This window comes from Corvus hawaiiensis, chromosome 17, assembly GCF_020740725.1.
Source record: "Corvus hawaiiensis isolate bCorHaw1 chromosome 17, bCorHaw1.pri.cur, whole genome shotgun sequence".
Taxonomy (NCBI): Eukaryota; Metazoa; Chordata; class Aves; order Passeriformes; family Corvidae; genus Corvus; species Corvus hawaiiensis.
The window spans coordinates 3,310,025-3,332,553 of NC_063229.1; the positions used below are offsets into that span (position 1 = coordinate 3,310,025).

At 54.4% G+C, this 22,529-nt stretch overlaps 2 protein-coding genes and 1 long non-coding RNA gene across 3 annotated transcripts in view; all 3 read left to right on the forward strand.

The window, feature by feature from the left end:
* LOC125334970 (centrosome-associated protein CEP250-like) overlaps positions 1-15,875 on the forward strand; it is a 49,049-nt gene extending 33,174 nt beyond the window's left edge. Inside the window, exons 3-21 of the mRNA XM_048322210.1 lie at positions 1,014-1,207; positions 1,568-1,695; positions 1,886-2,055; positions 2,791-2,970; positions 3,580-3,714; positions 3,991-4,134; positions 4,591-4,871; positions 6,070-6,229; positions 6,806-7,109; positions 7,706-7,860; positions 8,803-9,069; positions 9,574-9,702; positions 11,108-11,280; positions 12,579-12,706; positions 12,897-13,066; positions 13,802-13,981; positions 14,591-14,725; positions 14,991-15,134; positions 15,591-15,875. Of these exons, the coding sequence (XP_048178167.1) occupies positions 1,161-1,207; positions 1,568-1,695; positions 1,886-2,055; positions 2,791-2,970; positions 3,580-3,714; positions 3,991-4,134; positions 4,591-4,871; positions 6,070-6,229; positions 6,806-7,109; positions 7,706-7,860; positions 8,803-9,069; positions 9,574-9,702; positions 11,108-11,280; positions 12,579-12,706; positions 12,897-13,066; positions 13,802-13,981; positions 14,591-14,725; positions 14,991-15,134; positions 15,591-15,875 (3,315 nt within the window). The 5' untranslated portion in view covers positions 1,014-1,160. The remainder of the gene's footprint in view (positions 1-1,013; positions 1,208-1,567; positions 1,696-1,885; positions 2,056-2,790; positions 2,971-3,579; positions 3,715-3,990; positions 4,135-4,590; positions 4,872-6,069; positions 6,230-6,805; positions 7,110-7,705; positions 7,861-8,802; positions 9,070-9,573; positions 9,703-11,107; positions 11,281-12,578; positions 12,707-12,896; positions 13,067-13,801; positions 13,982-14,590; positions 14,726-14,990; positions 15,135-15,590) is intronic.
* Positions 15,876-17,053: 1,178 nt separating this feature from the next.
* On the forward strand, positions 17,054-21,700 carry LOC125334874 (golgin subfamily A member 6-like protein 2). Its single transcript, XM_048322078.1, has 7 exons — positions 17,054-17,232; positions 17,809-18,112; positions 18,709-18,863; positions 19,805-20,071; positions 20,576-20,704; positions 21,095-21,271; positions 21,584-21,700. The coding sequence occupies exons 2-7, from the start codon at positions 17,809-17,811 to the stop codon at positions 21,695-21,697; spliced, it is 1,146 nt and encodes a 381-aa protein (XP_048178035.1). The 5' UTR covers positions 17,054-17,232; the 3' UTR covers positions 21,698-21,700.
* Positions 21,701-22,004, forward strand: LOC125334875. Its single transcript, XR_007207270.1, has 2 exons — positions 21,701-21,808; positions 21,901-22,004. It is a non-coding gene; the product is annotated as an uncharacterized LOC125334875 (long non-coding RNA).
* Positions 22,005-22,529: the final 525 nt, after the last annotated feature.

Here is a 22,529-nt window from a genome sequence, read left to right on the forward strand (position 1 = left end):
AGGGTCTGGAGCACAGGTGTGACAAGGAGCAGCTGAGGGAGCTGGGGGGGGGCTGAGCCTGGAGAAAAGGAGGCTCAGGGGGCACCTTCTCGCTCTCTCCAACTCCCTGTGACAGGAAGGTGCAACCAGGTGAGGGTTGGTCTGTGCTCCCAGGGAGCAAGGGACAGGACAAGAGGAAACGGCCCCAAGTGTGCCAGGGGAGGTTTGGATTGGGTGTTACAGGAGAGCTGTGAGAGAAGGGTTTGTTTCTGATGGTCTCTGTCAGACAGTCTCAGTTCTGGAGTATGTGGTAGGTTTGGCAAATACACAGCAGAGGTTTTGCTTTTGAAGACAAAAGCTCAAAACCACAGTGTAGTCTTCAGGCTTGAATACCAGCAAGGGCCATGAGACACCTTCTTTGTGTAAGACAAGTAAATGGTATTGTTGGTGTGAACTGCTGCACAAATAGAGTCTGCTTTGGCCACATCAGCCAGACTGCCATCAGTCACTAAAGGACTGCTCACCACAAGAGCCGTTTCCCTGCCAGGCATGCCCTCGTTGCAGAGAGCTGCTTTGCACACTGGAGGAGGGGACACTTTGCTGTGGGTTTTGTCCGAGAAGGAGAAACCCTGTGAATTTTCACTTGCTTCAGCAAGCAAAATTGCTTTCCTCAACCACCCTGGAAATGTCCAACACTGGAATAGATCCTGATAGACATTTTGTTCGCCAAGTGGCAGTTGTGGAAGATGCAGTATTTTTGGGTGACAACACGGAATTTGGGGCAGGGATGTTTTTTGGGAAGGAGCAATCTGGTGCCAGGCAAGCCAGCAGGGCCTGACACAGCACTTCCAAGGAAACAGTGCCAGAGGCTTTTGGCAGCCCAGGGTATGGGAGCTGCAGAGGGCAGATGCTGTGAAACTTTGAGCCCAGAGCACAGGAGCTCCCTGTCCTCTGGCTGCCTGCGAGGTGGCACTGGCTGGCTCTGCACAGGGCTCCTGAGGAAGGGCTTGAGCTGTACCTTGTCCTGCTTCCAGGTTTCCCAGGAGCAAGAGTCGTCGAGCAGGGCTCTGGAGCAGCTGCACCAGGAATCCTCTGGCCAAGGGCACGCCCTGGCCCAGGTGTGCAGAGAGAAGGAGCTGCTGGGCCAGGAGAAGGCTGCCCTTGAGGGCCGACTGGCAGCCATGGAGCGTCACAAACAAGACCTTTCCAAGCAGCTGGCAGAGACCAGGTAAAGGCAGGGAGGAGACCCTGGGCGGGACAGGGCTGAAGGGCTGTAATGATAAAGGTGGTAAGCACTGTGCAGGGATTTATTTTATCGTCTGTGCTTTTCAGATGTAGACTTGGCTGTTGAGGTCATGTTGGGCTGGGCTGTCTGTGCTGTGCCAGGCCATAAGGAAGGCCTGGGCACTCCCTCAGAGGGCCCTGCTTTGCTATTGAAATGGCACAAATGGGCCTTCTCTGTACAAGTTTCCATGCGAGCCATTTTGCATTCTCAGGCCTGGGGACCTTGAGCCACGTTGTCCTGGAATAACTGCCTGGGAGTGTCAGGAGCGAGCAGCTCATGTCTCTCCGTATTTGCAACCTGTAGGTCAGCGAAGGAGAGCCTGGAATCCAGCCTGTTTGCTGCTCAGCAGCAGATATCTCAGCTGGAGATCACCAGCAACCATCTGGAGGCTCAAGTGCTCACAGTCACACAGGCCAAGGAGGCGCTCCAAGGTGAGAACCTCGTGTGCTTTGTTTGTGGTGCCGCCCCTGCCTAGAGAAGCTGCTGTAAAGCCTCCTCTGTCTGCAGGGCTTCTGAGGAGCGGTGGGGCTGGAGGCAGGGCCCTCCTACGCCGACACTGGAAGGGCCTGAGTCAGTAAAGGCAGTAAAGACTCTGAATCTTGCTGTTGGTCATGTTTGCAGGAGAAGTGCAGTGCCTCCAACGTGAGCTGGAAGCAGAGAGAGCTCTCAGGAAGCAGGAGCAGGAAGACACAGCGCAACAGCTCTTGCAGGCAGAGCAGCAGCGTCAGGAAAGCCTCAGGCTTCAGGGAACTGCTCAGCAGGTGGAAATAAACAAGCTCCTGCAAGACCTGGTAGGTGACAATAGGCTTCTGAATTGTCCAAGCCGGCCCTGGGGGCTGGTTTAGCACCAGCAGAGCCTGAGGGTGTGAAAGGGCAGCAATCCTCTGCCAGAGGCCTCCCACTGCTGGGCCGGGCAGGAGAGGCGGCGGCTCGGACTCGGAGGCGCGTGAAGACCCCCAGGATGGTGCTGGGCCAGTAAATGCAGCCACGGCTTCCGTGAGGGCGTAAGACGAGTTCCAGAGCAGCTTGGGCAGTGCCCACCCAAAGCGTGGCAGCCCAGGGCAGGATCTTCCCCGAGTCCCACCTGCCACGGAGCAGATGCCAGCGTGGAGCAGATGCCAACAGTGCTGCTGGCTGCAGGCGTGGGAACTCGGTTCCTGTCTTGCTGTGCTCCCACGGTGGACAGAGGGATTAGCTTTGGGCTGGAAGCAAATGGAACAGGCCCCGGTCCTTCAGTGCTTGTGACTGGGGCATCAGGGTGCCAGAAGGTGACACCTCCTTTTCTGAATGGTTGGACTCAATGCTGGTGCAGGTCTTTCCCAACAGAAATGATTCCATGGTTCTGTGATTCTTGCACCTGCTGAGCCTCCTTTTAAATTCCCTGACAGGACACGGTTTCTGGAGAGCAGAGAGCCAGTGCTGTTGTCTTTTCAGGTTGGGGTTTGTGGGAGGGATGAAGCTTCACGTTTTTCAGCGAGGAGCTTGCCTGGGGACTGCAACTTGAAGATTTTTCCTCCCCTCCGCAGGCAAGTGAGCGGGAAAGGCACCATGCAGAGATGCAGGAGACGCTGCAGCAATGGGGAAAAGAGAAGGCAGAGAGAGAGCAGGAGCACGAGAAGGTGCTGTTTGAGATGAGGCAGAAAGTTGCCACCCTGCAGGCTCAAAGAGAAGAGGAACGAACTAGATTTGAAAATGCCAAGCGAGAGGTAATGATTGTGCAAGGAGAATTGGTGTGATTTTTTGCAAGGCTGGAGCTGTGGGAGATGGCAGGCTATGGGGCTGTGTGGAGCATGCCCTCCATGTCTTCTACATTGAATTTGGGGAGGTGAAAGGTGAACAGGGCTATCTTTGGGCCCAGGAATGAGCCCTCTCCTAGGAAGCCAGGCAGAAACATCAGCTTTCCGTTGGGATTTTTGTGCTGCTCTTGTGCTCTGTTTTTCCAAGACTTACCTCGGAGGATCTGCACTGTTCTCTTACGGGTCCTCTTTTGGTGTGTACTGGTCGGTGTCCATAGCCAAACGGAGTTTGTAGGACTTTTCTTTTGTGGGCACAGGGAGGGCGCAGCAGGAATGCTGACAAGAGAAAAATCTTTTTAAAGACTCGCCTGGAGTATTTCTGAACAGCAACCCAGAGATGTCTCCTGGGCTGTGTTCTAAGTCACTTCGTGGGAAGCTGTGTCCCCCCCAGGGCAGACAGTGGCCCAGGGGAGCAGCAGCCGAGTGCTCTGAGAGCGCGTGAGCCCATCAGTCTTTGCCTCTTGGCACACAGAGTTTGCAGGGCAAGTGTCAAGCCCTCTGCTCTTTCCTTCTGTGCAGGTCCTGCTGGAAAAGCAGAAGGAGAAGAATTCTTTATCAGAGACACTGCTCCAAACTCGGGGACAGCTAAGCCGAGCCTGCCAGCAGGTGCAGCAGCTCAGGCAGGAGGTGAAAGAGCAGCAAGAGAAGGGGCAGGTAAGTCTGAGCAGGCAGGGAACAGAGTGCAGGGCAGTGGCAGGGGCACAAAAGGCAGGTGCTGGGAGTGAGGAGGCAAGGGCTGCTTCAGGCCCTGGCAGCAGAGAGCCTGGCAAGCTCCAGAGCTCAGGCCCGGGAAGGAAGGCTTGCAATGGAAGCAGAGCTGGGTAGAGAAGCCAAAAGAAGTCGCTGAAGGAATGGGATTTTGAGACAGCAAGTGGGAAAAGCTGAGCCTGAGGGCAGGTCCCAGGAAGTTGCTCTGCATTTTGTTGCCAGACCATCGAGGCAAAGCTGCAAGCTGAGCTGCAGGAAGCTCGGAGGGAAATCCAGGCAGCACAGAAGAGGCACGAGGAAGAACTACGAGGCATCAAAGAGGAAATGAATCTCCTCCTTGTGGAGAGGGAGGCTCTACAAAAGCAGGTGAGTGAAACAGCAGTGGCACTGCAGCATCCAGCAGGGGGTCTGTGCCCTTCTTGCTTTTCCATGGCAGAGCAGCAGCTGCTGGGGTGGTCCCTGGGGCTGCCTCGTGCTCTGGGCTCCTTGGCAGCTGCTCTGCAGGACCCTCAGTGCTCTGCTGAATCTCAGCTGCTGCCCTGGACAGCTGGGCTAGTCCTCTGGGCTGTTGGCCAGCAACCATCAGCATGGATTCCTGCTGGCCTCTTCTTGCTAGCCTTGGTGTGGGAGGTGCTTTTTCAGGTGCCCTTGGTGGGCCACGTAGAGATTGAAACAAGTTGTGTGTATGCATTGTGAATCTGGTGCTCTGAGGACAGGGAGAAATGGAAAGTTGGCCTTTGCCTTTTCTCACAGCCTCTGCTGTGGCTGACAGTGACAGGCTGTGGCTGTAGCCTCTGACTGCTTTGTTCTGTTTGACTGGAGGTGGGAGAGTTGACATCTCAGCTGGCAGCCTCCAGAGAGTCCCAGGCAACGATTGTTCAGAGAGCCCAGCAAGATGTGAGCTGGGCCCAGGAGCAGTCAAGGCAGAAGCTGTTGGAGGTTGAGCACCTCCAGAAGATGCTGGAGGAGGCAGAACATCAGAACAAGGAGCTGCAAGTGCACCTGAAGAACTTGGAGCTGGAAGGGAGTCAATGGGAAGAAGTGGCACGCCAAAATTCAGGATTTCGGGCTTCCTTGGACGCCCTAGAGAAGGAAAAAGCCAGGTAAATGAAAGCCTGTGGGACTCTGCCTTGTGGGAATGGATTCCCTCTTTGCCATCTTTGCACCTGCCAGGGGCTCTGGCAGCATCTCCTACGTGGCAGAGTTCTGAACTCTCCGTGCAGACGCGTCTCGTTGTCTGGATGTTGTGTTTCATTTTCTTTTCTTTCAAGCCTTCAGTTAGAGTTTTTCTGAAGACAAAGGCTTTTGGAGTAGCTCTTTCCCTCTGGGGGTGTGTTCTGTTGTGAGGTGGGTGTGCTAACACTGCCCAAGCTGCAGTGTAAGAAGCTGGACACATCCAGCAGCTCCGCCTTGGGTCCTGTAACTTGAAGCCTTTGGCATCTGGATCAGCCTGGCAGCCTGATGCCTTTGCTTGGCAGAACCATCTCAAGGCCCTGATTGCTGACCTAGGCCAGATTCCCCTCAAAGGCACCCAAGAACCAAGAATGTCTCTGTTGCATCGTTCCTCAGAAAATGCCCCCAGGTGCCTGGAGGAGCTCAAGCAGGGTCCCTGCCACCCTCCAGAGTCACAGGCAATACTGACTGTGCAAAGAATGCAAGAAACAAGACCAAGGTTGGCGGGGCTCCTCCAGCTGACCAAGTCCTGCCGGTCTTCAGTGCCGCAGGATTCTTCTTCCAAGAAGAAGACAAAGAAAAGGCAGGGCACTCTTGCTTGCCTGCAGGTTGCTGCATCTTCCATCAGGTTGTGCTCCAAGGCTCTGTTGCCACTTCTGCTATTGGCCTTTGTTTCTCCAGCTGGAAGTAGGATGGGTGCTGGTAAATCTTAGGGATCTTCCCCGAGATCCGCTGGCTGTAGGGTGCTGCTCCTCCTACCTGGACATACAAGATGGGGCAAGGAAATGTCTCTTCCATGTTGACCAAACCTTTCCCCCTTGGAGCCTGGGTAGTCAGAAGAAAACTCTTCCTCTCCCCTAATCTCTTCATTGCAAGACTTTGTTAGGTCTGCATTCACATTCCCATCTCAAGAAGAAGGTAGGACATGTAGGCAGGAACTCCCCATTCTTTCATGAATAAAAGCAGAGTGGGCACATGCTGGGCTGTGACTGCAGGGGGAACAAGCAAACAGCCACGTTGTTTAGACAAACCTCATCAGACAGAGCAGTTTTCCCCGAGGTGGTGCGAGTCCTAAGAGTTCCTAAAATGTGATACCGTGTAGTAATGAGTTGCATGCTTCCCTTTTAGGCTGGTTCTGTCTCTGAAGGAAAAGAACCTGTGCCTCAGAACACTGGAAGAAAAGAACCAGGCACTGAACAATCAGGTGTCTCAGTTTCGTTCTGCTCTTCACGAGGCCGAGCAGCTCTGTTCAAACCGCACAGGACAACTGCTGGCGCTCAACATCCAGGTAATCTGTGCCCTGACATCCTCTTCTCCAGGGACACACATCATCATTTTTGGCTTGGAGGCCCCAACTGCTTTCCCCTCCCAGCAGCATCCACTGCTGCCGTGTTCTGCCCCGGGGTGCTGCTGCACCCACAGGCCAAGGCTGGATCTGGTGTCTGCTGCCGATGTTTTCCCCCGTTCTCTCCCGGGTCCCAGCAGGAAATGTGGGAGGAGAAGCAGCAGCAGACTCCTCTGGAGCTTCTCCATCCCTCTGTTAGCAGTGTTGTCCCAGATGGAGTTGGTGCCTGTGCTGGGCACCGAGCAATGTGGGCACACAGACGTGGCTATGGCAGGCTGGGGAGGGCACTTCCACCACAGCCAGTTCAGCTGGTGTTCGGAGCTGCAGCCTCAAGGATGCGCATTGGCTCCCTTTCCCTGTTTTCAGGACATTTGTTTCCATTGGAATCCTTGGCTCTGTGCCTTCTGTTTTGGGCGTGGTTTTGCCTGAAGTCATTTCTCCTTTGTTGCTTGCTCTACTGCCTGCTCTGCTGCCTCAGGAGCAGCACTGTCCCTGAGGCTCTGTGCATCCATCTTCCAGATGTGGACCCTGCAGGATGCCATGCTGGAGATGGAGGCTACCCAGGCAACTCGAGAGAAGCAGCTGCTGCAGGAGCTGGAGGAGTCCCGAGCAGGAGAACGGAGCTTGAGGGACTCTGTGCAGGTGCTGGAGGCTGAGGTGTCTGAGCTGCGTAGGAAGCTCCAGAGCTCTGATGACAAAGCACTTTCATTGGCCATAAAGTTTAACACCTCAGAGCTGGAGCTGAGGAAGACACAGGCTCAGTGGGACAATCTCAGAGCCTGCAACCAGGAGCTGCAGCAGGAGTTGGAGGAAAGTGAGCAAGGTAGAGCTTCTCCTCTCGCACCCACTGCCCCATCCTGTCTCGCCAGCAGGGATCTCTGATCCCATGCAGAGCAAAAGTGCCCAGAGATGGCAGAGGGGAAGAACAACCAGCAGGAGATTTATCCATCCAGTGCTAGTGAAAGCGTTTTCTCGAGAAAGATGCCGTGGCTGGCAGTGCCATCTGGCTGTGCTATGGCTGATCCCGTGCACAGGTGGTGCCTTTCAGGTGCTGTGTCTGTGCTGAGGAGCTGTAGCTGGATGCCTCAGCTCGATTCCCCCCAACTCCAGGCCCTGCCAGAGCCTCCAGGCTATTGGCCTCTCTGGAGCAGGGCTGCACAGGCATCCCCGCTCCTTTGTCTCTCTTGGATTGCTCACTCTGCACAAGCCCAAGAGCAAAGACACTTTCCTATTCCTCTGAACCTTACCCCTTTGATTCCTGCTTTTTTCTCCTTCATTTCTGTCAGCTTTGGAAGCCCTTGTGGCCTTAGGGCCTGCAAACACAGGCAGGCCAAGAAGACAGTGCTGTTGTCCCTGCAGGATGCACATCAGTTTGCCTTTGCTTTGCTGTTCTCATTCTCCTTCTCCTTCCTGCTGCAGCGATGTGGAGGGCAGAACACCAGAAGACCTGTCAAGAAACTGCCCTGGAGAAAGAGGCCATTGCCCTGAAGGAAGAGGCTGTGACTCTTCATCAGGAGGTGGCATCTCTGCAGAGGAAACTGGAGAGCCTGGAGAAGGAAAGGAAGGATGTGCTGGTGAGAACGGCAGATGCCATGAAGGGCCATTTCCTAGCTATGTTTGGCCCTTGTGTTAATAGTTCTAAGGAGCACCTCTTTGCAGTTGAACTTGTCAAATTGCATTCTTCTGAATAAGGAGGAAAAGATGTCGTAGTCATGTCAAAGCCAGTTAGTGCTGAGGCTGCTGGTTCTCCTCCATGCTGGAGTTTTGTGCCCTACAAGCTGTAGTTCTCAATGTCCACACTGTCTCTATGGACATTGCATGGGTTGGGCAATTCCTCATGTCCAAACCCACGTTCAGATTTCAAATACCTGGACCTGGAACGAGGGGTGAGAAGGCCAAGTTTGCTGTTAATAGAAAGGTGTTTGGCCTTGGCCATCAGAGAGCAGCCAGTGGGGAGAAAAGAGAGAAAAGCAAAGTGCTGATGCAGATAAGGACGTGTGCCTGCAAGGGGAGAACTCGTCCTGAGTGGCAGCAGAGAATGACAGACTGATGTGGCCATTGCTGCTCCAAGAGAGGGCAGTGGGGCTCTCGGGGATGGTGCCATGGAAACTCTACACAGGAGAGCTCAAAACCCACTCCTGTCAGCCCAACTGCAGGGAATGAATTGCTGGGGGTGTTTGCTCTTCCCTTTCTCCCTGATGGAGAGCACATCCTCATTTAGGCACTGCCTAAATCCTGCTTAGCATGGGCTTGGAATCCTGGCTGCAGTTCTGGCAGCTGCTCCCCAAAGGAACACTCGAGTGGAGCTGCAAGAGGTCGGGGAAGGGCAGAAAGGGAGCTGGGACGGGCTGAGTGAGCTGGGAAAGACTCAGCGTCAAGGGTGGCCCCAGCAAAGGTCTGAGGCATCCCGAGAGGCAGAGAGAGAGGGGCAGCCTTTGCCTGCCTGTGGCAGGAGTCCCGATCTGGTATGAAAAGCAAACCCAGAGAGGGAATGAGTGACCTCCCTGTTTTGGCAGCGTGAACGGGAACTGTATGAGGAGCAGATGAGAGATCTGAAAAAGAAGAATGAAATGAAAACACCTGAAATTCCAAGAAAGGAAACAATGCAACAATTGGACACTGAAAATGAAGGAAAACAGGAAGAGTTGGAGCATATGGCTGCTGCTTTGAAAGAAGGCAGTGGGAACACTCAAATCCTGTGTGCTCCACTGGCCAAGGGTAAAATTGCCAAAGAGGCTCTGAAGAAACGCTTGGCCTTCCTGAAGGGAAAGAGTCATCCCCAGGTAGGCACTGGCATTGATCTTCAGTCCACGTCAACGTCTCTCAGTGATTCCAGTGAAGTTTCCCATGAAGAGGTGGGATTCTAGATCCCTGTCCGTCTAGGCCTGCTTGGGCAAAGCAGCCCGGGCTGCAGCAGGCAGCCTTGTGTGTCTGCCTGGCTCCAGCCAGAGACCATTGGCTGCCAGATTGTTTGCTGGCACGCCTGGAACGACTGATGCAGCTCTGGAGCTGCTGTTCAAATCAGCTCCAGGCCAAAAGCTGGGCATGGGGAATTGCTTCTCCCGTGCCCAGGCAAGGGGAGGCAACAGGTGGGGGTTGGATTTGGTGTGGAAAGGAATGGAGCAGGTGAGCAGAGTGATGGACTGAAGTGAGCAGAGTTCTGTAGCGAGGGCTGAAGAGCAGCTGCACTGCTGGAGCTTTGAGGATGCTTCCCAAGGTGGAGATATCTGAGGGACAGCTCTTGTGGTGTTTGAAATAAGGGAATCATCTCCTCTCTGAATACCCAGCAGGCTGTTGGAGCAGAAGGGAAGCGGCTGTCAGAGCGCTCCAGGAAGGGTGTGGAATGTGTGCGGGACCAGGTTGCAGCAGCAGCAAAAGACAAGCCAGAGAAGCGTGAGCTCAGGAGAACTTTTGAGGTAAAGTGGGCTTTCGCTGCCTCTGCAGAGCCTCAGGCTCCTCTGGAGCATGACACGTGTGCCCAGGCAGTGCTCTGGAGTCCTCTGCTTGTTTCCTTGCCTCTCCCTGTCCCTGCTGTGGGTGCACCCTTTTGTTTGTTCTCTCTGTTGTGGCAGCCCATGGCTTTCACAAAGGCACCTTCACTCCGCTGCCTCCCTCCCTGGCCCCGTGTCCCCGCACACACACTGGCTTCTCCTGCACAGCCCCCAGCGAGAGCTCTTTGCCCCCAGTGTTGTCTGGTGCAATTGAGGGTCTCTGAGCAGAGATCTCCTCGCCTTGATGTCCAGAGGTCCTTTTGCCCCATGTTTGCTGACAGGTTTCTGTGTCCCCTTCTCCCATCCAACATGCAGGTGGAACCTGAAGGGAGGAGTGTCCAGAGAATCTTTAGGAAAGTCTATCTCTCGGGTACCATTAGAGTGGATGCTCCCCAGTCTGCCCAGCACAGCAGGTCGACTTCTGGACAGGTGAGAACAGCGTCTTCCTTGGTGGGAGGAACACAGCCCTTGGCAAAGCACATGTCCCTCAGAAAGCAGAGGAGCAGCTGTGAGCTGAGCTGTTTTCCCCAAGCCAGGCAAGCCCTGAGCGCTGCTCCCAGGGCTGGCATCTCCTCTGCTCCAGAGCAGACAGAGGGCACCGTGCTGGAGCTGCTGTGGCTGCAGCCGCTGCAGAGCCAGCAGGAGGTGGCTCTCTGCTGCCAGCCAGCCCAGCAGCGACAAGCCCGTGGTGTCAGGAAAGAAGAGTTGGAGTTTCAAGGCCTCAGCAGTGCTTGAAGGCTCATTCTCCCCCTGGGCTTCGTTGCTCACATTGTGCCCTGCTCCCGTTTGGAATGCTCTGAAGTTTGGGAGAGGGAGAGTTTGCTCCCTGTCCCTGGGCTGGCTGTGCAGGAGCTTGCTGTTCAGATCAGCTCCAGGCCAAAAGCTGGGCATGGGGATCTGCTTCTCCCGTGCCCAGGCAAGGGGAGGCAACACGTGGGGGTGAGCAGAGTGATGGACTGAAGTGAGCAGAGTTTTGTAGCGAGGGCTGAACAGCAGCTGCACTGCTGGTGCTTAGAGTAAAGTGTATTGGCAGTTGTGGAAGATGCAGTATTTTTGGGTTAGCACACAGAATTTGGGGCAGGGATGTTTTTCGGGAAGGAGCAATCTGGTGCCAGGCAAGCCAGCAGGGCCTGACACAGCACTTCCAAGGAAACAGTGCCAGAGGCTTTTGGCAGCCCAGGGTATGGGAGCTGCAGAGGGCAGATGCTGTGAAACTTTGAGCCCAGAGCACAGGAGCTCCCTGTCCTCTGGCTGCCTGCGAGGTGGCACTGGCTGGCTCTGCACAGGGCTCCTGAGGAAGGGCTTGAGCTGTACCTTGTCCTGCTTCCAGGTTTCCCAGGAGCAAGAGTCGTCGAGCAGGGCTCTGGAGCAGCTGCACCAGGAACTGGCCCAGGTGCGCAGAGAGAAGGAGCTGCTGGGCCGGGAGAAGGCTGCCCTTGAAGGCCGACTGGCAGCCATGGAGTGTCGCCAACAAGACCTTTCCAAGCAGCTGGCAGAGACCAGGTAAAGGCAGGGAGGAGACCCTTTCCGGATGCTTTTACTTTGCATGGACAGAAGATGGAAGTCTCAAGAAAAAGAAATATGCCACAATGTGAAGGTTATTTTTCTGACATCTAAAGCCAGCAAAGCTGTCATGAGCCTTGGGCTTCTGTTTGTGCCGCCCAGCACACTCGTGTGGGAAGTCAAAAGCAAGCCACCCGGCCCTGAATTGAGTAGTAGTTAAACCATGCAGCTGTTGAGTGAAACCTCATGTTTTTCTTGGGTTTAGTTCCTTGTTCTGGGCATTGAACATCCCTCTTTCCTTCCTAAGTAGCTTGACACAATCCTGATCTTCAGAACTGAAGCTTCATCTTCAGAATTCCAGGCTCTGACCTTGGGATGTTGGCAGTAGCACGCTGCCATTCAGGGGGAAGCCAGAGGCTCCTGCTGAAAATGCTGAGGGCCTTCAGCTTCCAAGCACACTCTTGAGAAGTGTGAGGCAGGACCTAGAGCTGGTTAGAGAGCGGCAGGGAAACCTCTTTGGAATTGTTGACAGCCCCTGGTGATTCTTGCTGAGGGTTGATGGGCACCCACCTGTCAAACCTGCCAAGGTCCCTTTGGATGGTCCCTCTCACTCTCCAAAGAAGGACAAGACTTGGGCTACTGCCTGCTTAGCTGGCAACACTAAAATAAAGGTGGCAAGTCTATTCCTTGACCATGCAGGAGTTTAAACTGCAGTCTCTGCATTCAGGTAGTTGTTGTTCAGACAACATAGTGTTCTGAATTTTTACAAGTGCTGCCACGACCACGAGATTTTACTGTATCATGCAAAGTAGTTCTTGAAGTCTCTTAAATACAGGGTGTCTGGAAAATTATGTACCTTTATGTCCATGATGAAGAGAGTTAACAAGTCAGGGGTGAGCCAGGACGAGAGTCTGTTCTGTCCCCCTGCAGAGCAGCTTGGAAGTGCTGATGAGAGAAGGGCTGTGAGCAGAGGCTGGGCTTTTGCTCGTCGGCCCAGCCTGTGTGGGCACAGCTAGCCAGGGTCATAGGTCAGGAACAGCAGCTGAAGGTTCGGCTGTTGAGGTCACATTGGGCTGGGCTGTCTGTGCTGTGCCAGGCCATAAGGAAGGCCTGGGCACTCCCTCAGAGGGCCCTGCTTTGCTATTGAAATGGCACAAATGGGCCTTCTCTGTACAAGTTTCCATGCGAGCCATTTTGCATTCTCAGGCCTGGGGACCTTGAGCCACGTTGTCCTGGAATAACTGCCTGGGAGTGTCAGGAGCGAGCAGCTCATGTCTCTCCGTATTTGCAACCTGTAGGTCAGCGAAGGAGAGCCTGGAATCCAGCCTGTTTGCTGCTCAGCAGCAGATATCTCAGCTGGAGATCACCAGCAACCATCTGGAGGCTCAAGTGCTCACAGTCACACAGGCCAAGGAGGCGCTCCAAGGTGAGAACCTCGTGTGCTTTGTTTGTGGTGCCGCCCCTGCCTAGAGAAGCTGCTGTAAAGCCTCCTCTGTCTGCAGGGCTTCTGAGGAGCGGTGGGGCTGGAGGCAGGGCCCTCCTACGCCGACACTGGAAGGGCCTGAGTCAGTAAAGGCAGTAAAGACTCTGAATCTTGCTGTTGGTCATGTTTGCAGGAGAAGTGCAGTGCCTCCAACGTGAGCTGGAAGCAGAGAGAGCTCTCAGGAAGCAGGAGCAGGAAGACACAGCGCAACAGCTCTTGCAGGCAGAGCAGCAGCGTCAGGAAAGCCTCAGGCTTCAGGGAACTGCTCAGCAGGTGGAAATAAACAAGCTCCTGCAAGACCTGGTAGGTGACAATAGGCTTCTGAATTGTCCAAGCCGGCCCTGGGGGCTGGTTTAGCACCAGCAGAGCCTGAGGGTGTGAAAGGGCAGCAATCCTCTGCCAGAGGCCTCCCACTGCTGGGCCGGGCAGGAGAGGCGGCGGCTCAGACTCGGAGGCGCGTGAAGACCCCCAGGATGGTGCTGGGCCAGTAAATGCAGCCACGGCTTCCGTGAGGGCGTAAGACGAGTTCCAGAGCAGCTTGGGCAGTGCCCACCCAAAGCGTGGCAGCCCAGGGCAGGATCTTCCCCGAGTCCCACCTGCCACGGAGCAGATGCCAGCGTGGAGCAGATGCCAACAGTGCTGCTGGCTGCAGGCGTGGGAACTCGGTTCCTGTCTTGCTGTGCTCCCACGGTGGACAGAGGGATTAGCTTTGGGCTGGAAGCAAATGGAACAGGCCCCGGTCCTTCAGTGCTTGTGACTGGGGCATCAGGGTGCCAGAAGGTGACACCTCCTTTTCTGAATGGTTGGACTCAATGCTGGTGCAGGTCTTTCCCAACAGAAATGATTCCATGGTTCTGTGATTCTTGCACCTGCTGAGCCTCCTTTTAAATTCCCTGACAGGACACGGTTTCTGGAGAGCAGAGAGCCAGTGCTGTTGTCTTTTCAGGTTGGGGTTTGTGGGAGGGATGAAGCTTCACGTTTTTCAGCGAGGAGCTTGCCTGGGGACTGCAACTTGAAGATTTTTCCTCCCCTCCGCAGGCAAGTGAGCGGGAAAGGCACCATGCAGAGATGCAGGAGACGCTGCAGCAATGGGGAAAAGAGAAGGCAGAGAGAGAGCAGGAGCACGAGAAGGTGCTGTTTGAGATGAGGCAGAAAGTTGCCACCCTGCAGGCTCAAAGAGAAGAGGAACGAACTAGATTTGAAAATGCCAAGCGAGAGGTAATGATTGTGCAAGGAGAATTGGTGTGATTTTTTGCAAGGCTGGAGCTGTGGGAGATGGCAGGCTATGGGGCTGTGTGGAGCATGCCCTCCATGTCTTCTACATTGAATTTGGGGAGGTGAAAGGTGAACAGGGCTATCTTTGGGCCCAGGAATGAGCCCTCTCCTAGGAAGCCAGGCAGAAACATCAGCTTTCCGTTGGGATTTTTGTGCTGCTCTTGTGCTCTGTTTTTCCAAGACTTACCTCGGAGGATCTGCACTGTTCTCTTACGGGTCCTCTTTTGGTGTGCACTGGTCGGTGTCCATAGCCAAACGGAGTTTGTAGGACTTTTCTTTTGTGGGCACAGGGAGGGCGCAGCAGGAACGCTGACAAGAGAAAAATCTTTTTAAAGACTCGCCTGGAGTATTTCTGAACAGCAACCCAGAGATGTCTCCTGGGCTGTGTTCTAAGTCACTTCGTGGGAAGCTGTGTCCCCCCCAGGGCAGACAGTGGCCCAGGGGAGCAGCAGCCGAGTGCTCTGAGAGCGCGTGAGCCCATCAGTCTTTGCCTCTTGGCACACAGAGTTTGCAGGGCAAGTGTCAAGCCCTCTGCTCTTTCCTTCTGTGCAGGTCCTGCTGGAAAAGCAGAAGGAGAAGAATTCTTTATCAGAGACACTGCTCCAAACTCGGGGACAGCTAAGCCGAGCCTGCCAGCAGGTGCAGCAGCTCAGGCAGGAGGTGAAAAAGCAGCAAGAGAAGGGGCAGGTAAGTCTGAGCAGGCAGGGAACAGAGTGCAGGGGCACAAAAGGCAGGTGCTGGGAGTGAGGAGGCAAGGGCTGCTTCAGGCCCTGGCAGCAGAGAGCCTGGCAAGCTCCAGAGCTCAGGCCCGGGAAGGAAGGCTTGCAATGGAAGCAGAGCTGGGTAGAGAAGCCAAAAGAAGTCGCTGAAGGAATGGGATTTTGAGACAGCAAGTGGGAAAAGCTGAGCCTGAGGGCAGGTCCCAGGAAGTTGCTCTGCATTTTGTTGCCAGACCATCGAGGCAAAGCTGCAAGCTGAGCTGCAGGAAGCTCGGAGGGAAATCCAGGCAGCGCAGAAGAGGCACGAGGAAGAACTACGAGGCATCAAAGAGGAAATGAATCTCCTCCTTGTGGAGAGGGAGGCTCTACAAAAGCAGGTGAGTGAAACAGCAGTGGCACTGCAGCATCCAGCAGGGGGTCTGTGCCCTTCTTGCTTTTCCATGGCAGAGCAGCAGCTGCTGGGGTGGTCCCTGGGGCTGCCTCGTGCTCTGGGCTCCTTGGCAGCTGCTCTGCAGGACCCTCAGTGCTCTGCTGAATCTCAGCTGCTGCCCTGGACAGCTGGGCTAGTCCTCTGGGCTGTTGGCCAGCAACCATCAGCATGGATTCCTGCTGGCCTCTTCTTGCTAGCCTTGGTGTGGGAGGTGCTTTTTCAGGTGCCCTTGGTGGGCCACGTAGAGATTGAAACAAGTTGTGTGTATGCATTGTGAATCTGGTGCTCTGAGGACAGGGAGAAATGGAAAGTTGGCCTTTGCCTTTTCTCACAGCCTCTGCTGTGGCTGGCAGTGACAGGCTGTGGCTGTAGCCTCTGACTGCTTTGTTCTGTTTGACTGGAGGTGGGAGAGTTGACATCTCAGCTGGCAGCCTCCAGAGAGTCCCAAGCAACGATTGTTCAGAGAGCCCAGCAAGATGTGAGCTGGGCCCAGGAGCAGTCAAGGCAGAAGCTGTTGGAGGTTGAGCACCTCCAGAAGATGCTGGAGGAGGCAGAACATCAGAACAAGGAGCTGCAAGTGCACCTGAAGAACTTGGAGCTGGAAGGGAGTCAATGGGAAGAAGTGGCACGCCAAAATTCAGGATTTCGGGCTTCCTTGGACGCCCTGGAGAAGGAAAAAGCCAGGTAAATGAAAGCCTGTGGGGCTCTGCCTTGTGGGAATGGATTCCCTCTTTGCCATCTTTGCACCTGCCAGGGGCTCTGGCAGCATCTCCTACGTGGCAGAGTTCTGAACTCTCCGTGCAGACGCGTCTCGTTGTCTGGATGTTGTGTTTCATTTTCTTTTCTTTCAAGCCTTCAGTTAGAGTTTTTCTGAAGACAAAGGCTTTTGGAGTAGCTCTTTCCCTCTGGGGGTGTGTTCTGTTGTGAGGTGGGTGTGCTAACACTGCCCAAGCTGCAGTGTAAGGAGCTGGACACATCCAGCAGCTCCACCTTGGGTCCTGTAACTTGAAGCCTTTGGCATCTGGATCAGCCTGGCAGCCTGATGCCTTTGCTTGGCAGAACCATCTCAAGGCCCTGATTGCTGACCTAGGCCAGATTCCCCTCAAAGGCACCCAAGAACCAAGAATGTCTCTGTTGCATCGTTCCTCAGAAAATGCCCCCAGGTGCCTGGAGGGGCTCAAGCAGGGTCCCTCCAGAGTCCCTCCAGAGTCACAGGCAATACTGACTGTGCAAAGAATGCAAGAAACAAGACCAAGGTTGGCGGGGCTCCTCCAGCTGACCAAGTCCTGCCGGTCTTCAGTGCCGCAGGATTCTTCTTCCAAGAAGAAGACAAAGAAAAGGCAGGGCACTCTTGCTTGCCTGCAGGTTGCTGCATCTTCCATCAGGTTGTGCTCCAAGGCTCTGTTGCCGCTTCTGCTATTGGCCTTTGTTTCTCCAGCTGGAAGTAGGATGGGTGCTGGTAAATCTTAGGGATCTTCCCCGAGATCCGCTGGCTGTAGGGTGCTGCTCCTCCTACCTGGACATACAAGATGGGGCAAGGAAATGTCTCTTCCATGTTGACCAAACCTTTCCCCCTTGGAGCCTGGGTAGTCAGAAGAAAACTCTTCCTCTCCCCTAATCTCTTCATTGCAAGACTTTGTTAGGTCTGCATTCACATTCCCATCTCAAGAAGAAGGTAGGACATGTAGGCAGGAACTCCCCATTCTTTCATGAATAAAAGCAGAGTGGGCACATGCTGGGCTGTGACTGCAGGGGGAACAAGCAAACAGCCACGTTGTTTAGACAAACCTCATCAGACAGAGCAGTTTTCCCCGAGGTGGTGCGAGTCCTAAGAGTTCCTAAAATGTGATACCGTGTAGTAATGAGTTGCATGCTTCCCTTTTAGGCTGGTTCTGTCTCTGGAGGAAAAGAACCTGTGCCTCAGAACACTGGAAGAAAAGAACCAGGCACTGAACAATCAGGTGTCTCAGTTTCGTTCTGCTCTTCACGAGGCCGAGCAGCTCTGTTCAAACCGCACAGGACAACTGCTGGCGCTCAACATCCAGGTAATCTGTGCCCTGACATCCTCTTCTCCAGGGACACACATCATCATTTTTGGCTTGGAGGCCCCAACTGCTTTCCCCTCCCAGCAGCATCCACTGCTGCCGTGTTCTGCCCCGGGGTGCTGCTGCACCCACAGGCCAAGGCTGGATCTGGTGTCTGCTGCCGATGTTTTCCCCCGTTCTCTCCCGGGTCCCAGCAGGAAATGTGGGAGGAGAAGCAGCAGCAGACTCCTCTGGAGCTTCTCCATCCCTCTGTTAGCAGTGTTGTCCCAGATGGAGTTGGTGCCTGTGCTGGGCACCGAGCAATGTGGGCACACAGACGTGGCTATGGCAGGCTGGGGAGGGCACTTCCACCACAGCCAGTTCAGCTGGTGTTCGGAGCTGCAGCCTCAAGGATGCGCATTGGCTCCCTTTCCCTGTTTTCAGGACATTTGTTTCCATTGGAATCCTTGGCTCTGTGCCTTCTGTTTTGGGCGTGGTTTTGCCTGAAGTCATTTCTCCTTTGTTGCTTGCTCTACTGCCTGCTCTGCTGCCTCAGGAGCAGCACTGTCCCTGAGGCTCTGTGCATCCATCTTCCAGATGTGGACCCTGCAGGATGCCATGCTGGAGATGGAGGCTACCCAGGCAACTCGAGAGAAGCAGCTGCTGCAGGAGCTGGAGGAGTCCCGAGCAGGAGAACGGAGCTTGAGGGACTCTGTGCAGGTGCTGGAGGCTGAGGTGTCTGAGCTGCGTAGGAAGCTCCAGAGCTCTGATGACAAAGCACTTTCATTGGCCATAAAGTTTAACACCTCAGAGCTGGAGCTGAGGAAGACACAGGCTCAGTGGGACAATCTCAGAGCCTGCAACCAGGAGCTGCAGCAGGAGTTGGAGGAAAGTGAGCAAGGTAGAGCTTCTCCTCTCGCACCCACTGCCCCATCCTGTCTCGCCAGCAGGGATCTCTGATCCCATGCAGAGCAAAAGTGCCCAGAGATGGCAGAGGGGAAGAACAACCAGCAGGAGATTTATCCATCCAGTGCCAGTGAAAGCGTTTTCTCGAGAAAGATGCCGTGGCTGGCAGTGCCATCTGGCTGTGCTATGGCTGATCCCGTGCACAGGTGGTGCCTTTCAGGTGCTGTGTCTGTGCTGAGGAGCTGTAGCTGGATGCCTCAGCTCGATTCCCCCCAACTCCAGGCCCTGCCAGAGCCTCCAGGCTATTGGCCTCTCTGGAGCAGGGCTGCACAGGCATCCCCGCTCCTTTGTCTCTCTTGGATTGCTCACTCTGCACAAGCCCAAGAGCAAAGACACTTTCCTATTCCTCTGAACCTTACCCCTTTGATTCCTGCTTTTTTCTCCTTCATTTCTGTCAGCTTTGGAAGCCCTTGTGGCCTTAGGGCCTGCAAACACAGGCAGGCCAAGAAGACAGTGCTGTTGTCCCTGCAGGATGCACATCAGTTTGCCTTTGCTTTGCTGTTCTCATTCTCCTTCTCCTTCCTGCTGCAGCGATGTGGAGGGCAGAACACCAGAAGACCTGTCAAGAAACTGCCCTGGAGAAAGAGGCCATTGCCCTGAAGGAAGAGGCTGTGACTCTTCATCAGGAGGTGGCATCTCTGCAGAGGAAACTGGAGAGCCTGGAGAAGGAAAGGAAGGATGTGCTGGTGAGAACGGCAGATGCCATGAAGGGCCATTTCCTAGCTATGTTTGGCCCTTGTGTTAATAGTTCTAAGGAGCACCTCTTTGCAGTTGAACTTGTCAAATTGCATTCTTCTGAATAAGGAGGAAAAGATGTCGTAGTCATGTCAAAGCCAGTTAGTGCTGAGGCTGCTGGTTTTCCTCCATGCTGGAGTTTTGTGCCCTACAAGCTGTAGTTCTCAATGTCCACACTGTCTCTATGGACATTGCATGGGTTGGGCAATTCCTCATGTCCAAACCCACGTTCAGATTTCAAATACCTGGACCTGGAACGAGGGGTGAGAAGGCCAAGTTTGCTGTTAATAGAAAGGTGTTTGGCCTTGGCCATCAGAGAGCAGCCAGTGGGGAGAAAAGAGAGAAAAGCAAAGTGCTGATGCAGATAAGGACGTGTGCCTGCAAGGGGAGAACTCGTCCTGAGTGGCAGCAGAGAATGACAGACTGATGTGGCCATTGCTGCTCCAAGAGAGGGCAGTGGGGCTCTCGGGGATGGTGCCATGGAAACTCTACACAGGAGAGCTCAAAAACCACTCCTGTCAGCCCAACTGCAGGGAATGAATTGCTGGGGGTGTTTGCTCTTCCCTTTCTCCCTGATGGAGAGCACATCCTCATTTAGGCACTGCCTAAATCCTGCTTAGCATGGGCTTGGAATCCTGGCTGCAGTTCTGGCAGCTGCTCCCCAAAGGAACACTCGAGTGGAGCTGCAAGAGGTCGGGGAAGGGCAGAAAGGGAGCTGGGACGGGCTGAGTGAGCTGGGAAAGACTCAGCATCAAGGGCGGCCCCAGCAAAGTCTGAGGCATCCCGAGAGGCAGAGAGAGAGGGGCAGCCTTTGCCTGCCTGTGGCAGGAGTCCCGATCTGGTATGAAAAGCAAACCCAGAGAGGGAATGAGTGACCTCCCTGTTTTGGCAGCGTGAACGGGAATTGTACGAGGAGCAGATGAGAGATCTGAAAAAGAAGAATGAAATGAAAACACCTGAAATTCCAAGAAAGGAAACAATGCAACAATTGGACACTGAAAATGAAGGAAAACAGGAAGAGTTGGAGCATATGGCTGCTGCTTTGAAAGAAGGCAGTGGGAACACTCAAATCCTGTGTGCTCCACTGGCCAAGGGTAAAATTGCCAAAGAGGCTCTGAAGAAACGCTTGGCCTTCCTGAAGGGAAAGAGTCATCCCCAGGTAGGCACTGGCATTGATCTTCAGTCCACGTCAACGTCTCTCAGTGATCCCAATGAAGTTTCCCATGAAGAGGTGGGATTCTAGATCCCTGTCAGTCTAGGCCTGCTGGGGCAAAGCAGCCCGGGCTGCAGCAGGCAGCCTTGTGTGTCTGCCTGGCTCCAGCCAGAGACCATTGGCTGCCAGATTGTTTGCTGGCACGCCTGGAACGACTGATGCAGCTCTGGAGCTGCTGTTCAAATCAGCTCCAGGCCAAAAGCTGGGCATGGGGAATTGCTTCTCCCGTGCCCAGGCAAGGGGAGGCAACAGGTGGGGGTTGGATTTGGTGTGGAAAGGAATGGAGCAGGTGAGCAGAGTGATGGACTGAAGTGAGCAGAGTTCTGTAGCGAGGGCTGAAGAGCAGCTGCACTGCTGGAGCTTTGAGGATGCTTCCTGAGATGGAGATTTCTGAGGGACAGCTCTTGTGGTGTTTGAAATAAGGGAATCATCTCCTCTCTGAATACCCAGCAGGCTGTTGGAGCAGAAGGGAAGCGGCTGTCAGAGCGCTCCAGGAAGGGTGTGGAATGTGTGCGGGACCAGGTTGCAGCAGCAGCAAAAGACAAGCCAGAGAAGCGTGAGCTCAGGAGAACTTTTGAGGTAAAGTGGGCTTTCGCTGCCTCTGCAGAGCCTCAGGCTCCTCTGGAGCATGACACGTGTGCCCAGGCAGTGCTCTGGGGTCCTCTGCTTGTTTCCTTGCCTCTCCCTGTCCCTGCTGTGGGTGCACCCTTTTGTTTGTTCTCTCTGTTGTGGCAGCCCATGGCTTTCACAAAGGCACCTTCACTCCGCTGCCTCCCTCCCTGGCCCCGTGTCCCCGCACACACACTGGCCTCTCCTGCACAGCCCCCAGCGAGAGCTCTTTGCCCCCAGTGTTGTCTGGTGCAATTGAGGGTCTCTGAGCAGAGATCTCCTCGCCTTGATGTCCAGAGGTCCTTTTGCCCCATGTTTGCTGACAGGTTTCTGTGACCCTTTCTCCCATCCAACGTGCAGGTGGAACCTGAAGGGAGGAGAATCAGAACTTTTAGGAGAGTGTTCCCCCACACTACTTTACATTGCCTGTCTCCCAGTCTGACCAGCAAAATGCATCAACCTCTGAAAGACAAGAGTCCTCCAGTAGCTCAGGGGAGCCGCAGCCCTCGTGCTGAGGCACAGCCCGTGGAGAAAGGGGTCAGTGGCCCGAATGTGTGCTTTGGGAATCAGAGCTGGGTTCCTAAATCCTGTCGGAACTCTCTCTCCCAGACCTGTGGTGGCTGAGGGTTGTATGAGGGAAGGGTTTGCCAGCCGTGAACTGGACTTGTTGATCATCTGAGCTCTGTTCAGGGGCAGTGTGGGAGCCTGTTCCTTTCCCCTTCCCCAGGGGCAGAGTGTTGGTGAGGGCTGGAGTTGGAGGCTGTGTCTGCCCCCACAGCCGGTACCGTGGGGCTGCGGATGCTCCTGCCCGCGTGGGCTTGACTGAGCTGGGCTTTCTGCCTCTTTCAGGTGTCCTTGCTGCAGTCACAGCTGGCCCGAGACCGGCAGGACAACCTGGAGAGCTGTGCAGGGAGCAGGCAGGAGATGCTCCCGTTGAGTCACAAGGACCTCCTTACTTCCTAGGCTTGTCAGCGAGGAGCCAGGGTGCAGCTGGATGCAGTCGTAGCCTCAGATTTTGTCCATAGTTTATGTTTAAAGGATTGCAGGTGTAACTGTAGGGTTGTAGGATAATAGGTGTAGTCGTTGCAGCAGTCGTAGCCTCAGATTTTGTCCATAGTTTATGTTTAAAGGATTGCAGGTGTAACTGTAGGATTGTAGGACAATAGGTGTAATTGAACCTTTCTACAACTGTGTTCCATAGGATGAAGGATATATTTATAGAAAATAAAGTGATTTATAGAAAAATAAAATGATCATGATTAAATGAAAAGATCTTTATCAGAGTTCTTGACTACCCAGTACAGAGAACTATAACTTCCACTATAGTGCATTACATTTGAAGCAACATGGAAGCAGTTATATTCAAGCCAGCAAAACCTATTATTAATTAAAGATTGATGCTTCTCACCCAAACCAGTGACCGTGGGCAAATATTTCTGTCAGCCTCAAGGAGTGACCTTGAGGGGCATCCTCACTCCAGGGAGGAATCTGCAGATGGGAGACACGTGACATGAACCACTTTGGTGAGGGCAGGAGAATCCTGTCATGTGTGGAGCTTTTCCATTTGTCCTTAGGAAACTGCAACCTGTTTTTTCTCCGAGTCACAGAATCTCAGGCTGGGGGAGGCTGGAGGCACCTCTGGAGGTCACCTTGCCCAGCCCCCTGCTCCGTCAGGGCCACCCAGAGCCGGCTGCCCAGGATGTGTCCAGGTGGCTTTTGAGTCTCTCCAGGGATGGAGACTCCACCACCTCCCCGGGCACCTGCACCAGTGCTCGGCCACCCTCCCAGTGCAGAA

Excerpts from the sequence above, each read along its gene's own strand:
- LOC125334874 (XM_048322078.1), top strand. The coding sequence starts at position 17,809 with ATGTGGACCCTGCAGGATGCCATGCTGGAGATGGAGGCTACCCAGGCA. Across the intron at positions 20,072-20,575 it reads AGGGAAAGAGTCATCCCCAG|CAGGCTGTTGGAGCAGAAGG; the intron begins GTAGGCACTGGC and ends CTGAATACCCAG. Across the intron at positions 21,272-21,583 it reads CACAGCCCGTGGAGAAAGGG|GTGTCCTTGCTGCAGTCACA; the intron begins GTCAGTGGCCCG and ends TGCCTCTTTCAG.